General features: G+C 38.0%; 1 protein-coding gene and 1 long non-coding RNA gene across 2 annotated transcripts; one reads left to right on the top strand and one right to left on the bottom strand.

The window, feature by feature from the left end:
• Positions 1 to 845: 845 nt before the first annotated feature.
• Positions 846 to 12,671, top strand: LOC129419505 (uncharacterized). The gene is made up of 3 exons (XR_012357679.1): positions 846 to 1,489; positions 3,439 to 3,515; positions 11,647 to 12,671. It is a non-coding gene; the product is annotated as an uncharacterized lncRNA (long non-coding RNA).
• Positions 6,793 to 9,390, bottom strand: sb:cb81 (mRNA decay activator protein ZFP36L1). The gene is made up of 2 exons (XM_055174637.2): positions 9,230 to 9,390; positions 6,793 to 8,940 (listed from the first exon to the last, which is right to left on the bottom strand). The coding sequence occupies exons 1-2, from the start codon at positions 9,281 to 9,283 to the stop codon at positions 7,897 to 7,899; spliced, it is 1,098 nt and encodes a 365-aa protein (XP_055030612.1). The 5' UTR covers positions 9,284 to 9,390; the 3' UTR covers positions 6,793 to 7,896.
• Positions 12,672 to 27,849: the final 15,178 nt, after the last annotated feature.

A 27,849-nucleotide genomic window follows, 5' to 3' on the forward strand; every position in this document is an offset into this window, starting at 1 on the left:
ATGTGCAGTAATGCACAGCTATGCTTGCACAATGTTACAGGTGCTATATGAAGATACCATCTTGTGTTAAATGCTCTCTCTCTCTCTCTCTCTCTCTCTCTCTCTCTGTTACATCTGTTAATCTAATAATAGTCTTCCCTTGTCTTGTAATATCAAATCCATTATCATGATTTTGTATTGTATCTTGCAAACATTGATAATTAAACATATTTAATTATTTATTTTTTCTAAGAAGCAGCTTGCAGTTTGCTTTCACACATCTTTTCGCAGATGCTTTTACTCATGTATGCGACTTGCAGATAAGGAAATATTGCCACATAATTTGCAATTCGCCTTGGTATGTTTGCAGTATCACACAAACAAGGTTCAAGCGTAAGCTATAGCGTGGAAGCTAGTAGTACAGTAGTAAGATCATTAATTTATTTGTTTGCTTCTCCATAAATCAATAAAGTGCTGTTATGGTTGAGTGCTTTTAGAGGAGAGGCAAGTTCAGGTGTTTCCTGTTTTAAGGGTCTCATGAGAGTGTAGTTTCGCTATGATGAGCAAGTCTTGAAATGTCATTTAAAAACTGTACAAGTGTCAACCTGTTACCTTTCTGAAGGCATACTTATATCAAAAATGATAGTAATTTGTATAGAAAATACTTTTTCGATTTCATGTGTTATAAAAAGTATGTAAAGTGTGCAAGACTCTCATTTTTAGTTTTGCCAAAATTATAAATGTAGGCCTACATATCTGACAGGACAATAAAAGCAGCACCTATTAAAGGGGACATTTCACAAGACTTTTTTAAGATGTAAAATAAATCTTTAGTGTCCCCAGAATACATACTGTATAGATATCATATAGATCATTTGAAGAGTTTGGTTCCAAAACGCGATAAACGCCATTTTTGAAAAAAATGAGTTACTGCCAAAATCAGTATTATATCAGGTCAGTAGTTAAAAGTAAATTCTTAATTTTACGCAAAATCCAATATCCGCCGTGTTATTCTGTCATCTTTTCTCCCTTTTTTCCCAAAATGCGACAAACGCCACTCCCCCTTTTTTACACAACGCAATAAATCCATTTCTGATATTACAGCCCACCAGTCACGCAATGTAAACAAACAATGGCGGACGCGCTGAGTACACGGAGTCCTGGTTTTCCTCATCTACTTTGTACTACGTGATCAACAAACAAAACAAAATAATACTTTAATTGCATCGCTAAACCTGTGATGGTTTTCTGTGATGGGAAAGAAACGTAAGCCATCAACATCTAATATTTTCCCTGAGAGGCACTCGGGAGACGGGTGCTTGTCCTCCCGACAGCAAGCTTCTCATGCTAACACATTGACCCCAGAGGATCTTACGAAAAACTTTCCATAATTTTACTCAAAGTCAACGAAAATTGAGCAGGACCAAAAACATTTTACAGCTGATCGCTGTGAAAGACGTTAAGCGACGACGTCAAGTAACCGCAATGACAGTGATCTTAATATGACAAAGTAAGTGTTTTGATTAATGCCATAAATGTTTATATTTTTAATTAGTGTGTACAACTAGTCAACTAAATGAATATAACATGGCAAAGATGAATGCACATTTATATAGGCTATTGATTCAATAGATTTATAGCATTTTGAATAAAAACTTGTCATGGATTTATTGCATTTTGTGGAAAAAATAATCCGTTTTTATAGTAAATCTTTGAAAATCAACTTATGGATTTGAATTTTTTATGTTTTTATAACCTAAAGATGCTATGTGAAAGTTTGTAACAGAAAATTGTTGTTTTCATCTTGTCACTTTCTTGGTATAGAAAACACGTTTTTACCAAAATTTGTCAAAATGGATTTATTGCGTTTTGGAACCAAACTCTTCATTTGTTGCATATTAAAATTGTCACTTTGTAGGTGCGAGCAAAAATGACCTATTTTTTCACATGATTGCAGAGAAAGGTTTACCCAAACTAAGTTACTGGGTTGATCTTTTTCACATTTTCTAGGTTGATAGAAACACTTGGGACCCAATTATAGCACTTAAACATGAAAAATCATGATATGTCCCCTTTAAGAAACATGCAAACAGTTAGAAATACAAAGTCTGCAAATATTTTAAAAAAATGGTATAAATGTGTTTTTGTGACTTGCTTTAAAAGCATTATCCTGATACAAACATATATTTTTATATAATATTGGTTTCCCGTTGTAAAGTAAATACTGTCCCATTTGCCTGTAACCCAGAAACTATGTAAACATCAATTTGACCATGAACATGGCCTTTAAAAACAACAAAACCAGTGGGAGGACTTTGCTTCTTCTTTCATTGATCCAATACACAAAACTGGTATCTGGTAGATCAGTTTATTTTAGGGTAAGTAATCGCTGTTTTGCTCAGAGATGTTATTTCACTTCCTGTATCGGATGGCTATCAAGGTCTTTAGACTGAAACGCCCTTCCACATGTTACTGTTTGCCATATCACTGTCAGAAAAAAAGGTTTAAAACTGTACCTTTTCTGTCACACTGTAAAAAAAATTCAGTAGAAATTGCAGCTGGGTTGCCAGTAACTTACTGTAGATTTAAATTTATGTTTTTTACTGGCAACATTTTGTTAAAAGTTAAATGAACATTAAACATTTACAAGTCTTTGTCTTTACAGAGTAAAACTAAAAAAACAGCATCAAGCAAAACATTCTGGGAAACAAAATCTGAAGCAAAAAACTAAAAAAGGTTCCCAGAATGCTTTGCATGAGGCTGTTATTGTATAGTTTTATTCTGTAAAGATAAAGACTTGTTAATATTTAAAATTCATTAACTTTGAACAAACTCTTGCCAGTAAATAACATAAATTTAAATCTACGGTAAATTACCGGCAACCCAGCTGCAATAACACTGTAATTTCTACTGAATTTTTTGACAGTGTGGGTGGTACCCCCAAAGGTTCATTGAAATGTTGTACATTTTGGGGTACAATATTATACCGTACGCACCTATTTTGTCTGGTTGCTCTCAAGAGAAGTCAACCAAAAAATGTGTTCAGGGAGAATTTTGCAGTTACACCCTTTGGTTATCTAGACTGCACAAAGTGTCACACAAACGCATGCGCCAGAAAAAATAACCTTAATACAAAACCACACCCTTCCTTCCTTCCTTTTCTTTGTAATTTTTGATGAGTGTAACAGAGGGGAGGGGTTATGTTTTCCTGTTACAACTTGAATTTTTGCCTTTGCTTGTATGTTTGGTATGATAACCTTTCATACATCCAGCTACAGTTTTAATATTTTTATTTTGTGTTGACATTAAACTGCTCAGAATTCATTTGAACCTAATTCCTGTGGGTATTTAACCTCATTAGACTTACGCTTGCTCACAAACACCACTTATTTAAAATTAGTACAATCACAATCCGACAAATGCTTTGGTAGTTGTAACCCATGCATTATTTTTCTACAGCACATGTGAAGATCTGCCGATCTATCACTTTCCGCTCTAGGCAGTCACCACCAGATGTATTTTCTCACAGACTTGTTGTAAGTATTATTAACATTAGCACTTCCTTCCCATCTCACATTAACTTGATGCATTGTTGGGTACTACAGAAATTTCTTGTCACACATTATCTGTGTTTTTAACTCATATATTTTTCTGCAGTTGGGGCATGTGGTTGTATGTGTGAAAAACAGAGCTTTCAGTCAGTGTGTTTATTGGTATGTTTTCAATTTTAAAATGATGCACAATGGAGAGAAAACAACCAAATGAGTTAGATGGGCCAAAGATTAATCAGTACCATATATTTGGAGTAGACCTGATTTATTATACTAATATATTATGTTTCTGTTATATAGGCCTATAGTAGTGGGTGATTTATTAACTTTATTCATGAATGCATTCACATCTAGCTCCATTTTTAATCATTCACACACTTTTAGTCGTTGATGTTACATTTTAACCGCATGACTGTGTGTCTATTGAAGTTCCTTATTTTCATATTTTTAGTTTCATTGAATGATTTCCACATTGGTATAACATTGAATTGTTCGTTTGCATGTTTAATAGTCCTGTGATAAGTCTACATTTCCCCTTTTCTGAAACTGGAAATATGCACAGATGAAAAAAGCACACAAGGGTTGGTAGACTGTTGGGTCATAACGAAAACAAAGACGTGTTCCTCGAGGGGGCGCAATTGTGCTATAAAAAATAGCTCATGCGTTTGCCTCATTCAAGTTGGGTCTTGTCTCTGCTATGTAACTGTTTTCACTGGCATGCGACTGTTGAGGTCATGAAAGCAATGTCATCATGCCTGGCCAATTAGAAAAGTCATCTGGATCACTGCCCCATACTGTTTATTTCTATTTGTTTCCTGTTCACTTTTAATGGTCTACGCATTACAGTCACTGAACATTTGTTTGGTTAAATCTCACAGGAAAGGTGATTTTCGCTTAAATCCATATTTTGGCACTTACTCTGTCACACCTACACATACTGCATCTTATTTTATTACGCCAACACAACATATGATGTGATAGGCTGCTGCTGCGCGCGTTATAGCATGCAAACATAAAAATCATAATGTTTAAATTGCCACTTGCAATTTTATATTTTTGCTCACAAATGCAGTCTGGAGCCCTTTTAATATGTCAAATATTGGAAGGGACAATTTGGCAATTTTTATTATTATTGAGGGGACATGTCCCCATCAATGTCTGTGGTTACGGCCCTGTTTAAGATCACTGAACTTGTGCTTTGGAAGCCTATTTCCGATTTAATATAGATACTTTTAAGCAAAAATAAGGCCTTTGTATGTATGTGGTTGTTTTCAAAGACAGCTAGGACACATTTTTTGCAGTCTTCATTGAAAATGCTGAAGAAAACAGCATAGACCAGCATAATTCCCAAAACACAACATAGGCTGGTCTTGCTGGTGTGCTGGCCCTACTGTAAAAACCAGCTTTAGCTGGTTTTAGCTGGTATTGCTGGTGTAGCAAGCTGGTCTAGCTGTGTTTTGGTCACTTTTTAAGCTGGTCTAGCTGTGTTTTGGTCACTTTTTAAGCTGGTCTAGCTGGACTTAGCTGGTCATGCTGGAAGACCAGCTGACCCACCAGCTTGACCAGCTTTGCCAGGCTGGGAGGAGCAGCTTAGACCAGTTACTGCCACCCTAAACCAGCTAAAACCAGCTATCAGCTTTTATGCTGGTCTTTGCTGGATTTTTCAGTAGGGGTTTTACCAGCAGAAGGAACACATGGCTAACTTGACCTTTGGTCTGTTTATATGACAAACAAATTGGCATAAATAAAAACATAACACCAGAAAATATTTAAATATTTAATTGTGAGAATATTTATTTATATTTCTTTATAATAATTTAAGTTTGCCCTATATGGTAAATCTATATGGTTTATTATTGCACTCGCTTAAATTACCTGCTATTGTATATTTCTTATTTTAAGTCGATGTAAAAAAATGTCTATAAATGAATAAATGTATATATATACATAGTTAATTGACCCTGGCATAAATACTACAAGATTGCCAAAGCATGCTGAATAAATGTTACATACAAGTATTATAAAATAATACATTTAAATCAACATTTAAGGTACGTATGTCTCCAATCAGACATAAAAAGCACTGAGAATGGGATACTTGGCTCTTTGAATGAAAGCAACATTTGTACTGTAGGAAAGAATTACTAGTCACAAACTTGCTGCCATGGAGAAATACTTTGGCTCTTTTTCAAACTTATACCGACATCATGTGGTTGAAAGGGAGAACTGCATCATTTTGTTGACTGGATAGGAGTATAGAGAAATCCATTTTTAATAAATAAAACATATGGCATTTTCTGTTAATCGATACATTATTCTTTATCCCATTATTCATATTTGTGTTAACATATACTTTCCCATGTCAGTGTGGATAATTGTTTATGGCCACAAGGTGCAAGTAGTTACAAACGAACTCTGTGAATTGTATTGAATAACTAAATTGCTCTTATCCGCATCTTCTTGACTATCACTGAATTCAAGAAAATATCCAATAACTCACAAAATAAACAAGAATCTGTTTAAAAGTTTGAATTCAATTTTATTTGAATGGATACTGGAGGGTATCACAGTCAATCTCCAGGAAACGTAAGCTTTATTTATTTAAATCATAAATCCTTTATAAGTTCACAGTTGCATCCCTGCCACTTGTATAGAAACACAGCATCTCACCAGCTCCAATCTAAGTGATTGGGCTATTCAGAAAATCCCCCGCTTTCCCGTCCACAAGTGTGTACCCAGCAGTGTCTGGTTAAGTTGCTCCAAAGACCTACTGCTCTGCAATACATTTGCAAATTACTCCTCCCTTCTGCCGTCCTATTAGCATACAGATGTTGTTAAGAAAAGGAGAGTGGCCTTACAAAGGAGCCCTGATGTGAGAAATGCCCCCGCATTTCATTTACTGCCCGGGCCTGTCTCAATAAAAGGCAGAGAGACCTTTGGCTATTGTCCATGACCGTATGGGACAGTGGGATGTTTCTTGGTCTTCCATGCACAAATGCTTGAACAATGAGCAAAGTAGCACACAAAGGCCTTCATCTGTTCACTTGTCTTTTGTGTGTGTGCGTTTTCAGCTTGAATAATTAAAATAGCCGTCAAGTATGCATTCTTCTTTCTTTCTAATAGGCAGATGGGGGGAGAGTCATTCAACCGTGTTTGTGTGTTTAAAATTATATGAGGGCCTCACATCCAACTGTTTACTACAAACACAACAGTTTGCAATGAAAACTTACAGGAATTCAGAAAAACAAAGGAAGCAAACAAATCATCTTCGAAAGTTTATTTTCAAACAATATATTATAATGAAAATGGGCATTGCCATACCAAGGAATGTAAACAGTTCATTTAAATTATATATAAACAAACATGAAACGAAAGCACAACACAATATACTGTTTTCCCACTTTGAAAAAACAAAATAAATAAGTTTTAAGTTAACAAAAGAGTGTCTTATGTCACAAGGCAAAACAGGCAGAGAAATAATACAATAGACCCATAATACAAAAGAACACCCAGTACAATTTTTCCAAGTGATGAACTGTGTTTAAGTTCTCGGTTGTACACAAATGCAGAAATGTACACATTGAAAATATCCTGTTTCGCCTCTTAAATAAAAACTAAGAGTGCACGAGACGAAGACCATGCTATTACAACTTCACTCTTTTCTGGTACATTGTCACTATTCACATTTGTTTGCATATAAATGTCATGTGGATATCTCGGAATATAAAGACGTTTACAGAATAGTGGAGTGTATCATACCTCCTGAGACTCCAACTTTTAGACTCTGTGCATCTGGTCTGAATTAAAGCTAGGGGTTAGCTCGTGCAAAGCAGATGAATGGGCTCAGACAAAAAAGCTTTATCTACATTGTTTCTTCTTCAAAATGCATATAAACCCAAACAAAGAAGGCAATCACTGCATATTATAAAAAAGCAATAAATAGGTTTTAGAACAAACTAGGTTAAACTACTTGATAATACTGTCGATTAAAAAAATGCCTTAACTAAAGGCTACATTTTGCTTACAGTATGTTCAGAGAGCGGGTTAGACTTTACACTATATGTATATACTCTAAGTTGCTCAGCTTTGGTTAGACTATATAATGTGGGTGCATTGGGAATTGCCCAGAACATCTGCGCTTCTTCTTACAGCCCTGTCACCTTAAGTAGAATGGGCAGAAAACAAGGTGAACTGTCCCAAACATGTAATAAATCTAAGGTGAAGTACCCACTGCAGCATGGAACTGGTATACAACAGTATACATTGACAACAAATTCATATAAAAAAAGAATAGGTCTAAAACTTTACAAAATCAAAGCAGATAAACTGCTTTAGTAAGAATGCAATATGCACAGGTAATGTTAGTCTAATCGTCTGAGACAGACAGGCGGCTGAAGATGGGCAAACGCCTGCCCTCAATGTCGGGGGAGTCGCATCCACTGAGGCTGCTTGAGCTGCTGTAGCCCTCCTGGTCTGAGAGAGAGTCCGCGGATGCGCTGCGCTGGAGAGCCGTCAGGCCCTTGAGCGCGTACGCCAGGTTTTGCGCACAGCTGCTGGTAAACTTGGAGTCAGTGATGGCGCAGAAACGCGGTGCGTCATTGCTGCCCACATCCGCGAAGGGGTAGCTATGCTTCAAAGAACCGGGCTCGGGAAACAGAGGGGAGAGCAGGTCGGGACTACCGGTGGATGGTGGAGGAGACACAGAAGATGACCTGGAAAAGGCCAGCGCGTCTGGCACGGCGTGGAAACCGGTCAGGGCTTGCGATGAGAAGCCGCTAAAACTGACGCTCTGCCGAAGCAACTGAGGTCGCTCCCTGGCGCTCTTGTGTCCGTGCGCGTTCCCTTGCATCTCGTCCGCGTTGTGTATGAAATGACACCGTGCGCCGTAAGGGCAAAAGCCAATGGTGTGAAAAGTGCGACAGGGCTCGGTCTTGTACTTCGGGTGCCTGTTGAGGCCTCGCAACTCCTCCATCCCGTGCGCAAACTGACACTTGGCACCGTATTTGCACGTGCCGCTCTCCTCATAAGTGCGGCACAGCTCCGTCTTGTAGCGGGTGGACATGGGCGTCGTGGTGGCGCTGAGACTCTTTGGAGAGGACAGGGAACTGTTGCTGATGCTGAGGCCGGGCGGTGGAGCAAGGGGCGCGGTGGGCTCGCATGGCCCCAGACTGCTCACGTGTCCTTCGATCATACTAACAGACCTGTCGACTCTGAAGGGGATGTGATTGAGGGAGGAACGGGGCAGCTGTTGTTTCTGCTCGAGGTTCCAGTTGATGCCCTGGAGAGGCCACGGGCTGTTGTCGTTGAATTTGGAGTTGGGAAGAGTGACTGGACATAAGGAATGTCTGCGCTGGAATCCCACCGTGCGCTGCTGCTGTGCGCCATCTGTCAGATCAATACTGCGAAAACTCTGGGAAGAGGGAGAGAGAGAGAGGGAAATCTTAGTAAACTATGTAGTGTTTTATGCAGTTTTTAACGGGGTAGTGCTGTTGCACAGACCATGCAGCGCAAATGCAATGCGTTCGATTACTAGGGAACACGCGTAACGCGTGTATTGCTGTAAATAAAAGCTTCTGCTTAGCTTAAAAGTTAGGAAGACAACCCCTAACATACTTTGTGCGAACGCATTAGCAAAATAAAATTGAAAAGTTTACTTTTAAAAGTTACCTGCAATTTAAAGTTTAAAAAAGTCGACTTACCTTGCAAAATTCGTCGTCCAACTCAAGGAAGGGCGTGAGGAAATTAGATGGCATTGTCACGATGCCTTGTTGTGATTTTCTGCAGTTAAGAAATGTGTTGAACTGCTCGTAACTGTTGATTCTACTGCTAATACCACCGCGCTGTTGGATTCTCAGTTATATCCTGAAACTCTTAACCCCGCCCACTGCCTCAAGAGGCGTGTTTTAGTTTGCTGGCCTCGTGTACTATTCTTCAGAATATAAATATTAAAAAGTGAAATGGTAGTACCTACATTTTCGAGCAAGTTTCTTTAAGAAATGTTTACTTCACTACATTCTAAAGCATATCATACTTTTTTATTCCACTACTTGTAATTAAATTTCATTTAATACCTAATTACATTAAAAATCCAGTGCTTTTTTACTTTTTCTGAAGTAAACATAAATAGAAGTTTTATCTAGGCCTAAGTAAAAGTAAAAAAGTACTAAACTTGTAATGTTTTTGAGTATTAAATGTTAAACAGAAACTCTAAAAAGAATGACATCATGCTTTGGTATGTAGTGAAGTTTTCTTGTCCAAAGAAAAACACTGATAGTACACATACTTGAAAAAATGTACTTAAAGGGATAGTTCACCCAAAAATGAAAATTCTCTTATTATTTACCCAGCCTCATGTTGTTCTAAATCTGTTTCAGTTTGTTTATTTTGTTAAACACAAAAGAAGATATTTTTACAAATAATGGTAAGCACACAGTAGACTGACCCCATTGACTTCCTTCCATAGTAGAAATAACAAATACTATGGAAGGCAATAGGTACAGTCTACTGTGTGCCTGCCATTACTTAAAACCTCTCAGGGACCTTACAGATATGCATGATATGATTTTGTATCATCTTAGGCTTTTATTTTGAAAGACATAAAAATATGAATCTTACTGTGTGGTACACCAAAATTATTTTTTATTAAAATCTGCGTAATTCATCTTTGCAAAAATATGCATCATTTTTTTTTCAAATCAACATATATTTTTGTGTTACTTAACCTTAACAAATTAAGTTAAATAATTTCAATTTATCACAAGCCAAAACTTAAAATAGTAGGTTGAAATGACTTGCAAAACCAAGGTGTTTTAACTTCATGCTGCATGTTTTTTTTTACAGTGCGAATGACTCATTGGTTGTATTTCCTGTTTAATCATCGCATGGCATTTTGTAACAACCATCATACGTGCACTAAATCAGGTGGACAATCTTGGCCTTATATTACTCTCAATAGATGGGAATTCCCAGACAAGGTTAGAATAATGAAAATGAAGCAGTGTCATAATTCATTAAAGGGATTCAAGGCTGTTTGGCTGCATTAAACCGATTGATCGTCTGTACATAATAGTCTATTATCATCTATTCTGAGTCAATGATTTTCCAGCGGGAAGGTTTATTATTAGAATTACAGAATAGTTAGATGATAGCTATATTGCACACGTAAGATTGTCTTGTTTACTTTGTATGGGCTGTTTGACTGTAAAATCATTTTTACCTTGGCGTCAGAAGATCTAAATTAATGTATGCCACCAACATGCATCAAAAACACAGTTCGATGCTAAAACAATTAAACAAAACTATACTTTGTCTGATTTAAATACTACCTTGTGTCTGTTATTTTTCATTTCTAAACCCCGAAACATAGTTTGTTTTTTAAGTGTAAGTCTTGCAAAACAGCTTATTTGACTCTGTACATAGACGTCCAACGCATGCTTATTGCGACATAATGCAATGCATCTCCTTAGCTTCAAACTACATAGACGCATACGCATCCATACACATACAATGTATGCAGGGTATCAAAAATCGAGCTTTTCTGATAACAAAAATTGCGTTACGTGCCATGTATGCGGACCTTTGCGTAAAGGTAAAAAATGGACTATACTTCGGCCTTACGAGTCAATGAAACTCATTTCTTCCTCTTTGCTTTGTTTACTGTGGATTAGAAAAAAGCACAACCAGTTTTCACCACATCAGCCCCTGTGAAAGAGACACTTTAAATATTAGCTATGGTGAAAAGACACTACTGTCCCTTTAACACACAATGAAGTCTTATCACAGACTGAAGCGTCAACACCTCATACAATTCTGCTATGATAGCGCTGCGTAAACAGAGCGCTATCCCTGAAAGCACTTGGTCTTTGTGGCTGATAAAGCCTGGGGAAGTTAAATTTGGGCAGGGAGATGCACAACTGAAACCGTGGGTTTATTTGTGCAAGTAAGCAAGATTAACACCCATCTGAATGCTTCAGGACTTAGAAAGCCTATTGTCTTTGTGAGAAGGTGAGAAAGCAAAGCGAGTGTTTGTGAGGACTGTTTTAAAGATCTAACGCCGCACATACTCTTATGTCTATCCAAACTCAAACTCTCCGTATTTGCCCTGATTTAATTGCAGGTATTGTGCCCCGCAGCTCTGAATGGCCTCTTTTGAAACAACATGTCAGAAGGCAAAAAAAGGGAAGATGGAGGAGATTGCACAATGATAGGCTGCTCGGTAGAAAAGCAAAGACACAAGGACGTCCAAGCTTAGAAAAGAACAATTAAGTGACATAAAGGCCTCCTGGAGGGTGAGCGGTGATGCTGGATCGGTCAGCATGGAGCTTATGCAGATGCAGACTGGCCATTCAACCTCTGGACGAAATAAAAGCGAACAGATTGCGTGTGTATATATGCAAACACAGTTTCTGTTACTATTGGTTTTCTTTCATTTTAACGATATGCTGTCATTTGCATCAGTAAAGAGAAAATTACAATTTTAAATGGATATACAGCTACATAAAACACATAAAATGTTATGCAATATATTTCATGACCTGTTTAGGCCTAATAACAGTGAGACTGTTGAACCTCCGCCAGACACAAAGTCAAAATCAACGTTTTACTTCAGACAGGAAGGATTTTGAAAGTTGCCTGGCTACTTATATAACCTAGAAAAACAAGCGAGTTATCACCACCCACCCAACCACCCACCCTCCAGCCAGCCGTTGAGGAGGTTCAACTGTAGCTGTGAGGTTTTGACCTGTTCTCTGTTGGCTCTCATCACAAGCTGGTTTAACGGACTGTTTGATATGGAATGAATGTTCCCTGAGCCCCATTAACGCTAAATGATTCTGAGAACAAGTGTACAAAGCCACTGTGATAATTGTCTTTGGATGAGAAACGATAATGGGCACTTAGAAATGTGGCTTTGGAATAACATGTAGGAATTTAGTGATGTAAACATATCAACGTCCATTGAACCCCCCAAAAACCATTAGATGACTATTTAGCAGTTCGGTGACATTCAGCTGTATTGAATGCTAAAGAAACAAATGCTCCTGTTTAAATGCAGAAGGTTGTAAGTCTTTGAACTTTAAAATGTTTGCAAAATGTGGTTCACAAATATCTCAGTAGTATCTGAATGGTTTCGCAATGCAAATTTTTCCTATGTTTGATCTAACCACTCACACATTAGAAAAATAATATTTTGCATTTACACTTAAAAATTGATATCAAATCAGCATAAAAGGCTATGTTATGTAACTTTAACCTAACAAATTAAAGGACAAGTTCGGTATTTTACACTTAAAGCCCTCTTTTCAGATTGTTTATGATGAAATAGAACAGTTTTGACTGAAATTTGGACCTATGATGCTGGCCCGAGAATTTTCTGTTGTATCACCCACTACCTCTACAACGGCTGCACAGGTGCACCGGAACAATCCCTCCCAAAATGCACCAAACCTCTATCCACAAAGACGTGAAACTCACCGAGTGGTCAGGGGTGGTCACCGACACGCCCACACAAAAATCGCCGCAAAAGATACTTTCCAACAGGTGTTTTATCATTCGTTGTAAACTTGTGGATCTATTTTTACAAACGCCTCACAGCCGTACATTCTTCCGTTGAGAGTTTGAATAATAGACACTCCAGTCCAGTTGGTGGCGATAATCCAGCTTTGCCAATTGCAAGAATACAAACAATGTTCCCGGCGGAGAGTAATACCGTACCTCACAGCACATCTAATACAAGTCAATGGAGTTGGACAAAAACTACAATAAAACCTGTTGTAAAGCATCTTCTGCAGCGATTTTTGTGTGAGCATATCAGTAAACACCCCTGACCACTCTGTGAGTTTCACGTCTTCGTAAACGAAAGTTTAATGCATTTTAGGAAGGATTGTTCCTGTGAACCTATGCAGCCATTGTAGAAGTGGGAGGTGATAGAACAAACACCCGAAAATTCTCGGGCCAGCATCATATGTCCAAATTTCAGTCAAAACCGTTCTATTTCATCATTAACAATGTGAAAACAGGGCTTTAAGTGTAAAATACCGAACTTTTCCTTTAAGTTAAAAAATTTCAACTTGTTTTTCTAAGTTATGTTAACTTATCGCAAGTCAAAACTTAAAAAAATAGGTCTTGCATAATTATAGCGATACTCCAGCCAAATATCAAAATGACCCCACGATTTACTCACCCTCAAGCAATCCGAGATACACATGTCCATCATCTTCAAGGTGAATACATTTGGGACCAGATTTACTAAACGGGGCAAATTAGAGTGCAAGCGTAATTTCAAAAATTTGCCGATGGGAGTGACTGCGGGTTCTTTACTAAAAAAAGTGCAAATTAAATAACACAGGCTGATTTCCATAATGACCAATGCAATCTACTAAAAACAGCGCAAATTAATGCAGAGTCGCAAATAAGCAGAGCTGATGATTTAACGTGTGATGTGCTTGAGTTTAGCACAACGGACATCACAGCTAACGAAGCCATTGGACACTAAAAAGTAAAGGTTTACAAGAAGTTTTGAAACAGCTGGTATTGTGTGACGACTACAAGTGACTCCTATTTTATTTACTTCAGCAAATAATAAATAACATGGCTTGGCAAACAATATTTTTGAATAATATGTTCCTCCAAATAAACTGTTACATGTAAAAACAATCCTCTGCATTCACTGTAAAAAAAATTCTGTAGAAATTACATTATTACTGGGTATTACTGGCAAATATTTGTTCAAAGTTAAATGAACATATAACATTTTCAGTCTTTATCTTCTACAGTAAGTTACTGGCAACCAGCTGCATAATTACAGCAATTTTTTTACAGTGTTGTATCACGCATTCTCTGCTCTATGTGATGCCTCTTTTTTTTGCAATAATTTCAGCCATTTCAAGCGGAATGTAATTTAAGACATGTCTGGTGCTAAATAATCGTGCAAATACCAGTCATAACACAAGCGCAAACATTGTGTTGCATAATTCATTAAAATAATCTCTTGAGTCCAAGATGGCGTCATTACCGGAAGCTATAGTTTATAAAGTTTAAAATATGGATACTTTTCTTACAAAATTGCTTTGATTACCCGCAGAAGACATTAACCTCTTAAAGCCATGTGGATTACCTCTGCGAAGGATGAATGCACTTTTTTTGGGTTTAACCTCCTAAGACCTGGATGTCCACATATGTGGACATCAAATTTTTTTGATATCTACTTTTTCTGTGTAACTGGAACCTATTGTTTACAAACATGGACAAATACACTGCTTCATGTTCTTAGAAAAATATTTTGTTATTATATTTATTGTTTCTTCCAAACCCCAAAATAGCTGGTAGAAATCTGAAAAAAAACAAAGCTCGGGTCTTAGGAGGTTACAGTCAGACGTTGTTCCCTGATTCCTGTTTTCTACCATTATAAAGCTTAGAAAAACAAGGACATTTACTGAAATAACTCCAAATGGGCTTGTCTGAAAGATTATGGACATATGTATCTCGGATTACTTGAGGGGGAGTAAATCATGGGGTAAATTTGATATTTGGCTGGAGTATCGCTTTAAGTTGTTTAAACTTCATCCTGCATTTTTTACAGTGTACATATTGCATTTATATAACAAGCAAAATCATATTTGACTAAGACTTTTAAGAGTTACATTTATTGTTCTTACACCACTGACAAATACCTTTGCATGTTTTAAGCATAAACATCAAAAAATTATTACATTAGATTTAGATTTACACTTAAAACAAGGAAAATTTGCCAGTGGCATAAAACACAATACAAAGTGTATTCTCAGGAAAGGAGCTCCTAATATTTTATGCAGCTTTGCTTCACAAGTAATGTTTTATTGTTAGATGACCTATTTTTACGTGTTTAAGTAGTTTTTCAGTGCGTAAGAAAGTTTACATTACGTAACAGTCTTCCACTAATCTCTTTTGCTAAAAAGAGAAATGATTCACAATCATTTCTTCCTGTCAATCAGCACGTGTTCCCATACCAGCCGAGTTTTGGTCGGCCCTCTGTCTTGGAAGCGCCACCTCCGCAAACTATCAGCTCAGCTTTACTACCCCTCTGACTTCACCCCCTCTGGAACATGGACCGACCTGCTTTGTGTTTTCTCCACAAGGGCCCTTTTGTTGCAGGGCTCCATATGCCAGACAAGGAACTCAAAGACTCGTACCCCCAGCTCTGGCCGTAAACACGTCTGGTCTGGAGGGTGGGGGGAGGTTATGGAGGGAGGGGACGGGGTTTTTTTGTGGAGGCACAGGCCAGAGTTTTAGTGGTGTGAATGGGGTGTGGGACAGAGTTGTAAGCCCAAACGTTGCTAAATCAATACGAGAAGCAAAGGGTCTATAGAAGCCATACCACCTATGTCCTGGGCACAGTCCACGGAGAAGTTCCCACACATACAAACACATACTGACCTCTGAGCCATATAACACCCCTTTGGGTTTAAAAGAAATGCAGTTTTACAACTTACTGCACATGTGTGCAGAATCAAATACAATCGAAGTACCCGATCCAATTGTATGATTTTAAAAGTTGACCTTTTGATTTTGTTCTTGCTAACGTTCCCTTTCTAAAGCATTCTGAGTAAAGTTTGACATGACTAGGAAAACTATTGCAAATTAATGTCCATAAGCGTAAACAGGCGTAAAATAAATATAAAGTGTGATTGCGTAATTCATACACCCAAAACTGGAAAACACTCTTCTTAAATAAATAAATATTCATTGCATTTGCAGAAAACTTTTGAACATTCCTCAAAAACACTCAATATTCATCACATAAACGCTAAAAATGTTTTCCTGGTATTTCCATTATAAGGTCACTGTAATCCAGCAAAATAAAGGCCTTTAAAAGGCATCTCAGGCCATCTGGGGTTTGACAAGATCCACACATATGTAAATGTGCACATGTAGTTGGAAGCACTGATGGCTCTCCTTAACACACATTTCCTGAGCTTCCTTCTACCTGACCATTCACACCCTCTTTATTTCCATTAGCGCATTTCCATGTGTAAAGTCACTTGAAGAGCTGTGAATGGTTTTGCGTTTACATAGACGGCGCTCATTGTTTCGATGCTGTTTTGGGACAGTAGATGGGTGGGGAATTCGCATGCTTGTCATGTCCTTGCTAACTTTTCTAAGCTGTGTCTTTTAACAGCGACGGTGAGGGATTTGGACTAATGTTGCTTTTAGAAACGAACAGTAGCAGAATTTGCAGGAGCTATATTGTTGTTGGGCCATCCAGTATGGTTGTTTCAAAAATCTAGTATTTTAAGTAAAGGTTTAGGGTTCAATGCACAAATTTGCATTTTATTATGAGAACTACTAAAGGCTGAAGTATAGTCCACTATTTTACAATAGAATGTAGTATGTAGCCCAGAAGATGCAGTGCATTTTGTCGCAATGCGCATGCGTCCAACATCTTCGACTGTGCGCATATGTTCGTGTACATGTAAAAATGTACTATACCTTGTGCTTAACTAAAAAGGATTGATTTTCAGTCAAATATTGTATATTTATCTGTTTTTTGTAGTTGTATAAACAACTATTTAAATACACTGAACCATGGGCAAGCATGGTTTTCCCGTAGATCTATTGGTAGAGCATTGTGTTAGCATTGCAAAGGTTGTGGGTTCAATCCCAGGAAACACACATACTAATGCACTGCAAGTCGCTTTGGAAAAAAACATCTGGGACCGCATTTATATAAATCGTGCGTACGCACAGATTTGATCGTTAAGTGTGTGTACGCAAAAATCCGCGGCAAAGTCCATATCTTTGACATGGAAAATTGCTTAGCGCCACGACAGACGTACACACTTTTGCTTGTCCGATTGCTGCAGGTTTTTGGAAATATAAGCCCTTCTTGCTGCTCGAAAATGGGTTCAGGGTTCCCACACCTTTGTCAACGTCAAATTCAAGGACCTTTCAAGGACTTTCCAGGTCCAATACCCTCAAATTCAAAGACTAAATGTGGGGACACCTTTTAAGTGAGAGCAAGGTTACATCGTGTTACCTTTTAAGATACATTGTTACAGTTCCCTTTCGAGGGAACTCGTGCTGCGTCACTGCGGTGACACTTTGGGGACGCCTCCAGGGGTAAGTGCGTCTGAATGTGTATATCAAATTCAATCAATGGTGAAGCTTTACCACAAAGACAGGTGACAGGCAGGAGCCAGGAAGTATATCGCTATCTGAAATATTGCCAAAGACGGCGTTACAGGGACGCAGGAAGTATGGCAAGGGAGACGCAGTGTCTCGTTCCCTTCTCGGGGAACAACAGTTAGATACATAACCCTAGATGTTTTCATGTGTCAAACACAACTACGCAAAAAAGCATTTTGGTATGAATCAACATTCGCATACAGAAGATATAAGCATTTAAAGCTAGGAGTTTATCACTGTGTAGTGTAGGTATATTATTCTACACTACACAGGGAATAATACAGATTTTTTCCAAGAAAACTTCTTGCATAAATAGAAAGCACTTTCAATGACCTGTGTCTATGTATGTATATTTTCAAAAACTTCCCAGGGCCTTGAATTTTTTTTCCCAGATTCACAAACTTTCAAGGATTTCAAGGACCCGTGGGAACTCTGTGGGTTTAAACATTGACAGGCGCTCTTTTATATGTCTATAACATTAATTAGGCATCGTTTAAAAGCGGAGTCCTGAAACTGCTCAGCTGTGCACATCGTTTGAGATCATTTGCGATTTATAAATTTCATATCTGAAAGAAAGGAATACGCACGTTTTCTGCACATATGTTCGGTTTATGAATCACACATACGCATTTTGATAAATGATCGTAAGATCAAATGTTGGATGGTTTCTACAAAGCATTTTATAAATGATGCCCCAGATATTTTTTTAATTATTTTGGCAAAAAGACATGAAACAAGATGGGATTTTAATGCAGTGGTTGCTATGGGAGATTGCTGCAGCTGGTCAGGATGGTCATGTTGACCAGTGAAAAGGTGGACTTAGTACGCTGGACAGGTTCCAAACAAAAGCTCCACCAAACCCCCATCCTTCCTCTGCTCTCAGAGCTTTATACTTTCTTCCTTTTGTTTTCAACTGGTTTTAACCTGCTGATCCTAAAAATCCCAGTACATTGAGTGAGTTGCTGGGAAGAATCCAGAAATCCCTCAGGATTTCCTTACAGGTTTTGTGTGCATCACACAATTTCAATCACCACTTGGAATTCCGTTACATGTCTTAAAGTAAAATTGAAAACCAAGTTAAAGTAAGTTTTTGCACACAAAATCACCCTACATGATGGAAAGAACATTTGTAAGTTCATATCAAAGATTAAAATCAATGTGAAAATGCTTTATTTTGATGCTTTAAATCTTATAATTAGATTATAAGACTTTATCCTGGATTTCACAGATGGGACACAAATAAAAAAAGAGAATAAAATCAAAAATGGTCGATACTTACTCCTCAGTTTAGACATGTGTCTTAGTTTAAATATATGAATGATACCATTAAATTATGTACTTAGATTGTATATAAGATTTACAGTATATGATCTCAAATTATTTAGAAAAGTTACTCTCTCCATTTATATGATGCATTGAATAGAAATGGAGCTGTTTAATATTTCAACAATGTCTCAAACTGTGCTTTGATTTTTTCAAGTTCCTAAAGCAATAGTCACACACTCTCAGAAGAAAAAAGTACATGAAGGTACAAAGGTTTTCAAAAAGTACACTTTTCTACCTCAAAGGATCATATCTATACAAAAATGGTACATATTAGGACCTTTTTAAAGGAAAACACCACCTTTTCCCAATATTTTACTATGTTCTTATCTCAACTTAGACAAATGAATACATACCTATCTTTTTTTCAATGCATGCACTTAATATTTGTACAGCACGTTGTGAATGTGTTAGCATTTAGTCTAGCCCCATCAATTCCTTAGGATCCAAATAGGGATGAATTTTAAAGCCACCAAACACTTCCATGTTTTCCCTATTTAAAGACTGTTACATGAGTAGTTACACGAGTAAGTATGATGGCACAAAATAAAACGTGACGATTCCTTTAAGTGGATAAAAATGAGAACTATATTGTATGGTGGAAGAGCACTTAGTTTGCAGCACTTTGACGTTAGGCGCAGTAATAATGAAGTTTGAGCAAGAGGGGGAGGAGTCAGGAGTGATGATGTTACTGCGCGCCATACAATATAGTTCTCATTTTTTATCCGCTTAAAAAATCGCCACGTTTTATTTTGTGCCATCATACTTATAAATAGGGAAAACATAGAAGTGTTTGGTGGCTTCCAAATTCATCCATGTTTGGATCCTAAGGAATGAATGGGGCTAGGCTAAATGCTAACACATTCACAACGCGCTGTACAAAGATGAAGTGCATGCATTGAAAAAAGATAGGTGTGTATTAATTTGTCTAAGTTGAGGTAAGAACATATTAAAATATTGAAAAACGGTGATGTTTTCCTTTAAAGGGTATACGCAGTGACAAAAAGGAAAAACTTTAAAGAATGCATAAAGAAAAATTTCCAAATAAGTTCTAAATTATCTGAGCTATGCCATCTACAATGTAACTCTTTGTTCTTTTTTTGTATATCAACAGTTACCTAATTTGTGTATGTTTGAAGGTCGATATAACTGTTAATAAAACGTAACTGAGAAATTAAACCTCCAGACCTAAGCAAGAGAAACATCTGAGCCATAACATTTCCCTCCGGATGTTGACGTTGGAAGACATGATTAGCCTATATGTGAGACATAAACAAGGCTGAAAGTTAAATCTCAAATACGGGATCTTGTTTTATGTCTGCGACCATCTGTTGCATAAGAAGTGCAGTGTAGTAAAGGTGTCATTTGCAGCACAGAGACACACACTCACTACATAGCAAATGACAGACCGGTGGCGGCTCTAGAGAGGTGTTTTGTTGTGCTGTTAGACACTCTTGACAGCTGGTACAGTGTTATTTTAAGGATAGAGGGGTGTGTGTATATGAGTGTGTATGTGTGTCTTGGCAAACAATCATCGCAATGCACTTCCACTTTGGCTCTGCACACCAGAGAAGACAGAATGGACATCAAATGGTCACATCCTGTTTCTAAAGGGAAGTGAAAAACCCAAATTGTCCAGAAGGTTGATATATATAAAGGAATGTAGTTGAGTTAGGAATATTGTTACAATGAACGTTCCAAAACACTCTTACTATGGGACATAATGACCAAATGAGTAATACATGTAGTGTCAATATGAATGAAGATAAGTCAGCTGAGTACATAAAGTTATTGTTCAGATCTTACTGTAGACTTCATGTAACTTGCCTTGAAGAACTGGTGATTACCTAAATATGGTCATGGAATATCACCTGTTGACAGATTTGATAAAGGCTGAAAAGAATGACTGGGATACACAAAGGCGAAAAATCTGATAAAGATAAGACTAAATTAGTTATTGTGTGACTGTGACGAAAGAATAAAGATAATGCATTTGTGTATTTTGTACAGAATAACAAAACAGAGATGATTGGAGAAAGTGTGGTGTGACTACAGAAGTCCTACTGATTAACTCAGACATTCTTATAGCTCAATCCTTCCGTTTTTAAACACCCCACCCCATCCTTCATGTTAAAACTACAATGCATATTGTGAACGGCATCTGTGCACATTCTGGTGGACCGCATGCATTCCACATCATTGTTCTGTTTTGTAAGCACTTTTTTTCCTTTCATCGCCCATTGAGACAGTTTTCTCATTAGAGCCTCATCTCATGTTCAGATTACCATAACCGCAAAACAAGATGTAAGCAAGCAAATACCATATTGATTCACAGGGCCATTTTAATTAAAGCGAAGAATGCAATGGGCCTGCCATGATTATTGTATAAAATCTTTAAAAGTCACGGAATGTACATAAATATTTATTCATTAAGCAGATGCTTTTATCTTAAGTGACACCCAATGTATAAAACATAAGCACTTAATCACAAGGACATACAAATATTTAAACATGTTAAAAGTTTTTACTAAATGTTTTTAGTAATGGGATTCTGCAACTCACTTGATAGAGTATTACGTACACACGTACTGATAATAAGTATTGCTTTAATGCACCAAGTCGCTTTTTATATGTTAAGGTGGGCTTTTTATATGTTAAGGTGCATGCTAAGTATAAGTAAAGATGCTAAGTATGTCAAGTAAAAGTGCATGCTAATTATAAGTAAAGGTGCATACTAAGTATGTAAAGTAAAGGTACATGCTAAGTATTGGCACTTTTCCATCGCATAGTACCCCACGGTTTGGTTTAGGTCAGGTCAGCTCACCTCATTTTGGCTTGGTTAGCGTTTCCATTGAGTTTAGTAAAACTTCGGAGTGGGAGGGATTATAGCTGTGACATCATACAAATGAGAGGGTTGTTGTACATTTCCATACATTTATTTATTTCTCAATGAAAATTGACCACCACAAATAGATGTTTGCACATTGTGTTTATGACAGTTTCTGTACAAACACCCGTGGCGTCAGTCGACCCGCCTCATTTTAGTTGCATTTAAGCATATATGCGAACGCGTGCATCGTGAATGTAGGGCCATATAATTTCCGCGATCACGGAATCGGGGACGGAATCGCGGAATTGGAAGATTATCACGGAATCTAGTATTAACGCGGAATTTCACGGAATTTTACATATTTTGAATAAAATTATGTTTTTGTGTGGGAGACGAACGTATGTCTGGGGGAAATGCTTTCGTCAGCGAAAAAATTAAGAAATTCGACGCTAAGCCTTTAGTTCCGAGCAGTTCTCACATGACTTTTATGTGACCGGAGAACTGTTATTTTGTTTTGTCAACACTCTGTTCACGGTGAGCGCAAAGATACATGCACTCTCTCATCCACGTCTGTCTCACTGCACTTCTCTCACGTGCACGCGCTCTCGCATCTGTCCGAAGTCTGAACACAAATCCTCATGTATTTGTTCAGTTTTATGCATTTCAAGCGAGCTGAGGCAAACTAACTATCCCTCGCATTTAAAATATAATCATCTGCATCATGGCGCCGCTCTCTGTCTCTCTTTCGCTCGCACGTGCAAAGAGCTGCGCTCTCATGCTGTCCTAAGTCATATCAGTAACCCTGTGTATGTTTGTAAAGTTATATGCATTTCAAGCGATTGTGTATAAAATATGGATCGCGTTCCGCTGGTGAAGGCACCACTCCTTTGACACCTTGTTGTAGCCTTCTGCAACAACACTACCCAGACAGCAGACGACTCTGGGCCAGATCCGCACCGTATCAGCGCCAGAGCTGTTGACTTCGGCACAGATCCGGAGCGGATCCGGCCCAGAGTCGTCTGTTGTCTGGCATTGAATTGAATTGAGGTGTGTGTGTGCGTGTGCGGGCGGGCGCGCGCGCATGTGTGTGCATGTGTATGTGCGTGTAAATGCATGTTTTACAGTCATTAAGTAATCGTGTTATCCAGTTTTTCCCCAAATCATTTACATTTTAATCATTAACATTAAAGGCACACTCTTTGTATGACTAAAATAACAGTAAAGGGTAAAAAAATAATTGCCAAAAATTAAAACGGATAAAACGGAATTTGCAAAAATTAAAACTGAGAAAACGGAATTTGGGAAAAAATAAAACGGAATTTTATAGGGCCCTATGAATGTGCCGCCACAAACTGCAAGTCTGGAGAAAAATTGGTATGGTGTCCCTGATTCTCCACCTGTGGATGTTTTTAATGCTAAAAGGAAGTTTGGGAACTTATAGCAGAGCACAGATGACAACAGGTTTACTCGAGACAGCGCAAGCTAGCATGAAGGTAAAGCTAATCTTTTACATTATAAAGATGACGTTAGTAGTGACGATTCTCTCAGACCAATCAGTGATCTACAGTGTTTTCACGTCACGTTTTGGTATCAGCTTGGAACCCCAACCGAGGTGGTACTAAAAAAGTATAGGGTACTACGTACTGCACCTAGTGGAAAAGCTCCCAAAAGTGAGCTGACTCAAACCATGTACTATGCAATAGAAAAGCGCCGTAAGTTATGTAAAAATGCAAGGTGAATGCTGAATATAAATAAAGGTGCATGCTAAGTATTTTAAAGCAACACTATGTAGTTTCCATGTAAAAATGACTCCCCCATGTGGTTGAAAAGCGCAACAGTGCCTGGTATCAGACACTCTTCTGCAGGCAGGGGGAGGGGCGGGCTGTGTTTCCTACCTTCCACCGCCACTTTCAGAGTGTGCTTGTAGCAGCTAGGAGGTTGCTCAGGTTGCAGCAACAGTACAATTTGTCCAGTTAAAAGTTGTTCTATAATAATTTTAGAGACATTATTTAAAGGTAAAAAAAACTACATGGTGTTGCTTTAAGAAAAGGTTTGTGCTGTATAAATAAAGATGGATGCTAAGTATAAGTTAAGGTGCATGCTAAGTATGTTAAGTAAAGGTGCATGCTAAGTGCTGTATGAGTACAGTACATGCTAAGTATAAGTTAAGGTGCATGCTAATTATGTTAAGTAAAGGTGAATGCTAAGTATAAATAAAGGTGCATGGCAAGTAAAAAAAAAGCCTCACAATTCAAGCATTTGTGTCTCTGTTTGCATGTTTGTTTAGAGCAGTGCTTCCCAATCCTGGTCCTTGAGGCCCCCCTGCCAGAAAGTTTTAGATGTCTCCTTATTTAAAACACCTGATTCAACTTATCAGCCTCTTTCCAAAATGGCAAACATGTCTCCCTAACAAGCCGATGAGTTAAATCATTGTGTTAAATAAGGGTTCATCTAAAACTTCCTGGGAGGGGGGCCTCGATGACCAGGATTGGGAAGCACTGCTTTAGAGTATATTAAAGCTGCACTTTTAGAGAAAAAAAACAGGTAAAACCTACTATTGTAACAAACAAATTGTATATTATGTGGCCGTGTTTGATCTCTTGCTCAAATAAAATTAATTTTCTGCCTGAGATTCAGTCTTTAATTTTGTTCATTTTTAGCTGTTATAATGCATAGCATTACCGCCTCAGTGTTTAATCACTTTACAACACACACAAAAAACTGCTCTCACTGGTTTCAGCTACAGTTCTCCTGCGGCGAGGTCTTTGGCTAATATCAACATTGGCGGTAAATATTGCATACCTTAAATAGCCTCCCAGAGACTTCTACGTGTAAGTAATGTATATACACCTGGGCCCTACGTCTACAAATCTACGCTATAAAAACAAACATCAGCAGTTCTGAGATTTCAGCTCTCCTCTGTAGAGGTGACCTCATGTTTGAAAATATATCCACTAATATGTATTTTCTTTTGATTCCCCGGGTGTAAAGTTCACTGCGTAGAACGTGTTTCTGGAGTCTGTAAGATCAATGCAAGGCTTGGATGTAAAAACTACAACTAGTGACTAGTCTAGACATTTTGCTGGTTGAAGCCAGACTCTAAATGAGTTGGACGAATATTAAAGTCCCTTACTATGAATTTATAACATGTAACATGTTGATCTCTCTCTCACACACACGCACACACGGACTGTGCTAACAAGGCCAAGTTCAACAAATGCACTCATAGGCCGAGCCTGTCCATCAAGGCCCAAGTCCAAATTCAACACAGCTTCATTCACCTTTAATATTATTGCTAACTACCTCAACCTATAGGAGCAGCTCATAAGTCAAACTCCCGACTCTGAGATCCACACAAACTCACAGAGTTTTGAAAGGACCAGGCACTTAAATTTAACAAGCTTCAGATACGGCTTCAGGAAGGCAGGCCTACTGGGCTGTAGCTAATGGATCAGTAGCGGCCCTGGGAAATGTTGGCTCTGAGTTTTGTTGCCACACGTGTCGACTGTCAGCAGGTCTTTTTAAGACTGCCAGAGGCCCCAGGAGATATTGCTGTGGAAGGCAGGGAAGGGTCTGGTTGGTTTCTGACGGTTTGTGTGCTGTTTTCAGGCAGACCAAACAGACGCACGCACACACACACACACACACACACACACACACACACACACACACACACACACACACACACACACACACACACACATAGAGAGCCTGGCAGACAAACAGGGCTCTTACAGATTAAATAAGCACCGCTGTTAGCTATTGCTTAGTTTTCAAGTTCTTGTTATTTGACAAGACAAAATATAGTTTACCTTTGGAGGCATGAACTATTTGTATATTTAAAATGTGCTTACTTAAGTCAAAAACCATTAAAGAGCATAATCAAAGCATTTTATGTTTTATTCATTTTACTTTCAAACAATAATGATGCAAAACAATATGCAAAAACTGCACACTTTCAGCCATGATAGTTTTTTTCAAATTTTACATTCAAAGTAATGCAATAAATACGTTAGCCATACTCGAATGTAAAAATCCTCGAAATACCATACATCAATTCATACTAGGTATGAATAATATTTACAGCCATGAACTGTTAGTAAAATCCTGCCAGACGATGTCAGTTGTTGGCACAGGGAGGTGCACTGTGGGTTACTGTTGCCCCTGGGTTGTAGATAAGCTCAGCCCTGTAGACACTGTCTTCCCCATACCCACTTCCACCCCGTGCAGATCCATAACCACCACGCAAGATGTTGCGGTTAGTTTTAGCTCGGTTATAACAGGGGAGCGCGTAAGAAGCTAACGACCCAAACCACTGACAGTTAGCTCGGTCATGACTTCTGAAGTAGAGGTTTTGTAACTGCTGCTGAGAGGGCAACGCATATCAAAGCCCCAGACGAATCGTGTTATGTAAGCCGTCAGGCAGATATCAACAGTTATACCACTGTGGTGAAAATAGGCATAAAAATAATTTATGTATTCCACTGATCTTTTCAAGCAGATTCACTGACACATAGATGAAAGCACACAAAGGAAAATGATTTAAATGTTTTAAAGAATATATCAATATGGAGTATTTTTTAATAAAAAAAAATAAAGTTGGAGACAGATACCCGTTTACACGAAGGAAAGACGCATATATTTCCCTGCGGTTTGGCCTGTCATTTACACGAAAACCGCGTTTTTATTACAGAAAACGATTATTTCTAAAACCTCCGGCCAAAGTGGATATTTCTGATTACCCTGGTTATGTGTTGCCGTGTCAACTGGGAGAAACGGGGTTTTAGGTTCTTAAACGTCACATTTTGCGCCAGAAAATGTTTAACATCATGAGAGCGCCCTTACAGTTTGTTTGGCTACTGATCAATCAGGTTTATCATGGCTGAATCCCAAACCGCCTACTTCCATACTATATAGTACGCAAAGTAGTGCTTTTTACATACTATATAGTATGGAAGTAGGCGGTTTGGGATTCAGCCCATGTTTGCTGTTATGAAAGGAACAGGAAGTCGCTCGTGTTCTTCGTTGGTGTTGATTCTGACGATTTTGATTGGCTTGCATGGCTGTATTCCCCTTCCTACACTGCCTCCCACAGCTTTGGCATAGTTATTATGCCGCTCGACGGCGTATTTATGCGGGTTGATGTAAATGGAAAGTTTTTTTGAAAACGATGTTGTGTGCACGATGTTATTATTGAAAACGGAGGCGGGAAAGTATTCGTTTCTCAAAATACCCGGCTATGTGTAAATGTAGCCAGAGTATGACATTTATTTGTGTTTCATTGATACAGGTGATAGAAAAGTGTAAAGTGTATTTATTAGCAAAATAAAGACATTTTATTTTAAATTATTTTATTCTTTGGTTCCTGTCACGTACAAATAATATTACAGTTGAATCTTAAAGGATTAGTCCAAAATCCAGACGATTTACTCACCACCATGTCATCCAAAATGTTGATGTCTTTCTTTGTTCAGTCAAGAAGAAATTATGTTTTTTGAGGAAAACATTCCAGGATTTTTCTCATTTTAATGGACTTTAATGGACCCCAACATGTAACTGTTTTAATGCAGTTTAAAATTGCAATTTCAGCGGAGTTTCAAAGGACTCTAAACGATCTGAAACTTAGCGAAACAATTGTAATTTTTGACAAGAAAAATACAAAATATGCACTTTTAAACCACAACTTCTCGTCTATCTTGACATCATGACGTCAAGAGGTCACGGAGGACGTATGCGAAACTACGCCCCAGTGTTTACAAGTGTGGAGAAAGAGGACCGTCCCGACATTGTTGTATGTCGAATGATACTAATTAATGTCTTTGTGTCAATTTATTGTTTAAAATGGTCCGCAAATGTGCGTTTCATATATGTAACGTGACCTTTCCATGGCATTACGCAATTACGTGAGCTCGCGCTGGCGCATCACAGGACCGGAGATAGACGAGAAGTTGTGGTTTAAAAGTGCATATTTTGTATTTTTCTTGTCAAAAATTACAATTGTTTCGC

This window comes from Misgurnus anguillicaudatus, chromosome 15 (genome assembly GCF_027580225.2).
Source record: "Misgurnus anguillicaudatus chromosome 15, ASM2758022v2, whole genome shotgun sequence".
Taxonomy (NCBI): domain Eukaryota; kingdom Metazoa; phylum Chordata; class Actinopteri; order Cypriniformes; family Cobitidae; genus Misgurnus; species Misgurnus anguillicaudatus.